This window comes from Cebus imitator, unplaced genomic scaffold, assembly GCF_001604975.1.
Source record: "Cebus imitator isolate Cc_AM_T3 unplaced genomic scaffold, Cebus_imitator-1.0 Scaffold354, whole genome shotgun sequence".
Lineage (NCBI taxonomy): Eukaryota > Metazoa > Chordata > Mammalia > Primates > Cebidae > Cebus > Cebus imitator.
This window is the reverse complement of record NW_016107669.1, coordinates 1,865,872-1,869,960: the sequence shown is the minus strand read 5'-3', so window position 1 is coordinate 1,869,960 and position 4,089 is coordinate 1,865,872. Positions and strand designations below refer to the sequence as shown.

General features: G+C 43.9%; 1 protein-coding gene across 5 annotated transcripts in view; it reads right to left on the bottom strand.

Moving 5' to 3' along the window:
- Positions 1 to 3,739: 3,739 nt before the first annotated feature.
- Positions 3,740 to 4,089, bottom strand: part of CMSS1 (cms1 ribosomal small subunit homolog) — a 384,507-nt gene continuing 384,157 nt past the window's right edge. For all 5 annotated transcript variants that reach the window (XM_017506330.1, XM_037730584.1, XM_017506332.2 and 2 more), the window contains one exon: positions 3,740 to 4,034. In XM_017506330.1, the coding sequence (XP_017361819.1) occupies positions 3,951 to 4,034 (84 nt within the window). In that variant the 3' untranslated portion in view covers positions 3,740 to 3,950. The remainder of the gene's footprint in view (positions 4,035 to 4,089) is intronic.

Genomic DNA, 4,089 nt, shown 5'->3' with positions numbered 1-4,089 from the left:
TAGGGGAGGGATGGTGGGGGGTGGGGAGCTGGGGAGAGATAGTAAGGGGAGAGATGCCAGATGTAGGTGATGGGGAGGAAGGCAGCAAATCACACTGCCACGTGTGTACCTAATGCAACAATTTTGCATGTTCTTCACGTGTACCCCAAAACCTAAAATGCAATAAAATAAATAAATGGGAAAAAAAATAAAGTAGTTTACACATTAAAAAAAAAAGTCTGAAATTTCAAAATAGAAAGTTTTAAACAAAGTAAATGAGTAAGACAGCTGTAGTTATATTGTTGTCCTTTCATACATTTACAAAGTGCCAAATTCACCTGATGCTCTTTTTTCCACTAACCTGCTGATATCGTTTCGCTCTGTGTCCCCACCCAAATCTCATGTTGAATTGGAATTCCCAGTGTTGGGGGAGGGACCTGGTGGGAGGTGATTGGATCATGGGGGCAGATTTCCCCCTTGCCACTCTCATGATAGTGAGTGATTTCTCACAAGATCTGGTTGTTTAAAAGTGTGTAGCACTTCCCCTTTACTCTCTCACTGTCTTGTCACCATGTGAAGATGTGCTTGTTTCCCTTTCAGCTTTTGCCATGATTGTAAGTTTCTTGAGGCCTCCCTAGCTATCTTTCTATACAGGCTGTGGAACTGGAAGTCAATTAACCCTCTTTTCATTATAAACTACCCAGTCTCAGGTAGTTCTTTATAGCAGTGTGAAAATGGAAGAATACACAAAATTGATACCAGAGAAGTGAGATATTGCTAAAAAGATACCTAAAAATGTGGAAGCAACCTTAAAACTGGGTAATGGGCAGAAGTCAGAATAGTTTGGAGGGAAGAAGACAGGAAGATGAGGGAAAGTTTGGAACTTCCTAGAGACTTGTTGAATGGTTTTGACCAAAATGCTGACAGTGATATGGATAATGAACTCCAGGCTGAGGTGGTCTCAGATGGAGATGAGGAACTTATTGGGAACTGGCATAAAGGTTGCTCTTGCTATGCTTTAGCAAAGAGACTGGTGGCATTGTGCTCATGCTCTAGGGATGTGTGTAACTTTGAACTTGGGAGAGATGGCTTAGGGTATCTGACAGAAAAAATTTCTTTCTTTATATATATATATATAAATTTCTCATATATATATATTTTATTGTGCTTTAGGTTTTCGGATACATGTGAAGAACATGCAGGATTGTTGTATAGGTACATACATGGCAATGTGGTTGCTGCCTTCCTCCCCATCACCTATATCTGGCATTTCTCCCCATGTTATCCCTCCCAACTCCGCATCCCCCACTGTCCCTCCCCTAGTTCCCCCCCAGAAAACCCAGTATGTGTTGCTCCTCTCCCTGTGTCCATGTGTTCTCATTGTTCAACACCCACCTATGAGCGAGAACATGCAGTGTTTGATTTTCTGTTCTGTGTCAGTTTGCTGAGAATGATGGTTTTCAGGTTCATCCATGTCCCTACAAAGGACACAAACTCATCATTTTTTATGGCTGCATAGTATTCCATGGTGTATATGTGCCACATTTTCCCTGACAGAAGAAATTTCTAAGCAGCAGAGTGTTCAAGAGATGGCCTGGCTGCTTCTAAAAGCCTATGTTCATTTGCACAAACACAGAGAACTTATATTTAAAAGTGAAGCAGAGCGTAAAAGTTTGGAAAATTTGTAGCCTGACCATGTAGTAGAAAAGAAAAACCCATTTTCTGAAGAAAAATTCAAGCCAGCTGCAAAAATCTGCATAAGTAAAGAGGAGCCAAATGTTAATAGCCAAAACAATGGAGAAAATGCCTCCAGGACATTTTAGAGACCTTTGTGGCAGTGCCACCATGACAGGCCCAGAGGCCTAGGAGGGAAAAATGGTTTTGTGGGCTAGGCCCGGGACCCAGCTACTCTGTGCAGACTTGGGACATAACACCCTACTTCCCAGCTGCTCCAGCTTCAGCTGTGGCTAAAAGGGCCCAAGGTACAGCTCAAATAATTGCTTCATTGGGGTTCAAGCCCCACGCCTTGGCAGCTTCCATGTGTTGTTGGGCTTATGGGTGTGCATAATGCAAGAGTTGAGGTTTAGGAGCCTCTGCCTCAATTTCAGAGGATATATAAAAATGCCTGGATGTCCAGGCAGAAGTTTGCTACAGGGGTGAGCCCTCATGGAGAACCTCTACCTCTAAGGGGCAGTGCAGAGAGAAAATGTGGAGAAATACTGAGAGGAAATGTGGAGAAATACTCAGTATTTCCTGTTGGACCCCCCATCTACAGAGTCTCCACTGGGGTACTGCCTAGTGGAGCTGTAAGAAGAGGGCCACTGTCCTCTAAACCCCAGAATGGTAGGTAGATCCATCGACAGCTTACACAGTGTACCTGGATATACTGCAGGCACTCAACACCAGCCTACGAAAGCAACCATGGGGACTGTACCCTGCAGAGCCACAGAGGCAGAGTTGCCCAAGATGTTGGGAGCCCACTCCTTGCATCAGCATGGCCTGGATGTGAGACATGGAGTCAAAGATCATTTTGGAGCTTTAAGATTTAATGAGTGCCCTGATGGGTTTCGAACTTGCTTGGGGCATGTAGCTTCTTTGTTTGGGCCAGTTTCTCTCACTTTGAAAGGGAGAATTTATGCAATGCCTGTTACCTCCATTGTATCTTGGAAGTAACTTGTTTTTGATTTTACAGGCTCATAGGTGGAAGGGACTTGCCTTGTCTGAGATGAGACTTTGGACTTGGACTTTTGAGATAATGCTGGAATGAGTTAAGACTTTGGGGGACTGTTGGGAAAGCATGATTGTGTTTTGAAATGTGAAAAGGACATGAGGTTTGGGAGGGGTCAGGGGTGGAATGACATGGTTTGGCTCTGTGTCTCCACACAAATCTCATGTTGAATTGCAATTCCCAATGTTGGGGGAGGGACCTGGTGGGAGGTGATTGGATCATGGGGAAAGATTTCCCCTTTGTTGTTCTCAGGACAGGGAGTGAGTTCTCTCAAGATCTAGTAGTTTAAAAGTGTATAGCATTTCCCCTTTGCTATCTTGCTGTCTCATCACCATGTGAAGATGTACTTGCTTCCCCTTCACCTTCTGCTGTAGTAAGTTTCCTGAGGCCTCCCAGCCATGCCCAATATACAGCCTGTGAAACTGTGAGTCAATTAACAACTCCCCTGCCCACCTTTTTTATGAGACAGAATTTCACTCTTTTCACCCAGGCTGGAGTACGACTCACTTCAACTTCTGCCTCCTGGGTTGAAGCTATTCTCCTGCCTCAGTCTCCCAAATAGCTGGGATTACAGCCACCCACCACCATGCCCAGCTAATTTTTGTATTTTTAGTAGAAATGGGGTTTAACCATTTGGCCAGGCTGGTCTCGAACTCCTGAACTCGTGATCCACCTTCCTCGGCCTGCCAAAGTGCTGGTATTTCAGGCATGAGCCACTGTACCCAGCCTAAACCTCTTTTCTTTATAAACTACCCAGTCTCAGGTAGTTCTTTATAGCAATGTGAGAATGGATTAATATATCTGCCACCCCTTTTGCTGGGACCATGCCTCAGTTTACAAATCTGTTCCCCATTTACCATCTCTTGGAGTCCTCAACAATGCTGTATGAGACATTCCCACTTTGAGCTGATGAGATGGGCCTCAAGAGGTAAGGGCTTGCCTAAGGTTACACAGCTGCTCTTCCCTTTCTCCTGCACAGTTACATCAGAAGCCAGTTGGGGAGAGAAAAAAAATCAGCCGGCTCAACAAAAATCACACACAAGCCAGTGATATTTTATTATATAAGAGAGTTGTCAAAAGGACAGATTCATTTCTGTTTCAGAAATCCCCTCATTCCAGTGATCCATCTGCTGACACACTTAAACTATTTGCTGCTATTTACTGGGTTCTCGCAATGTATCAGAGTCATTAAATAAGATGCAACTTCTACTGTGGAAGCTGGGATCTTCATTAGGATCCAGACTTAAAAAAGGCCCAGTTTCAAAGATTCTGACTTGCACAGACTGAGCACTCCCATTTCCAGAAGTTCGAATACCTCCTTTCTTATCTAAACGAGAGAAAAGTTAAAAAAAAAAAAAAAAGATTAAGGTCAGGCTCGGTGA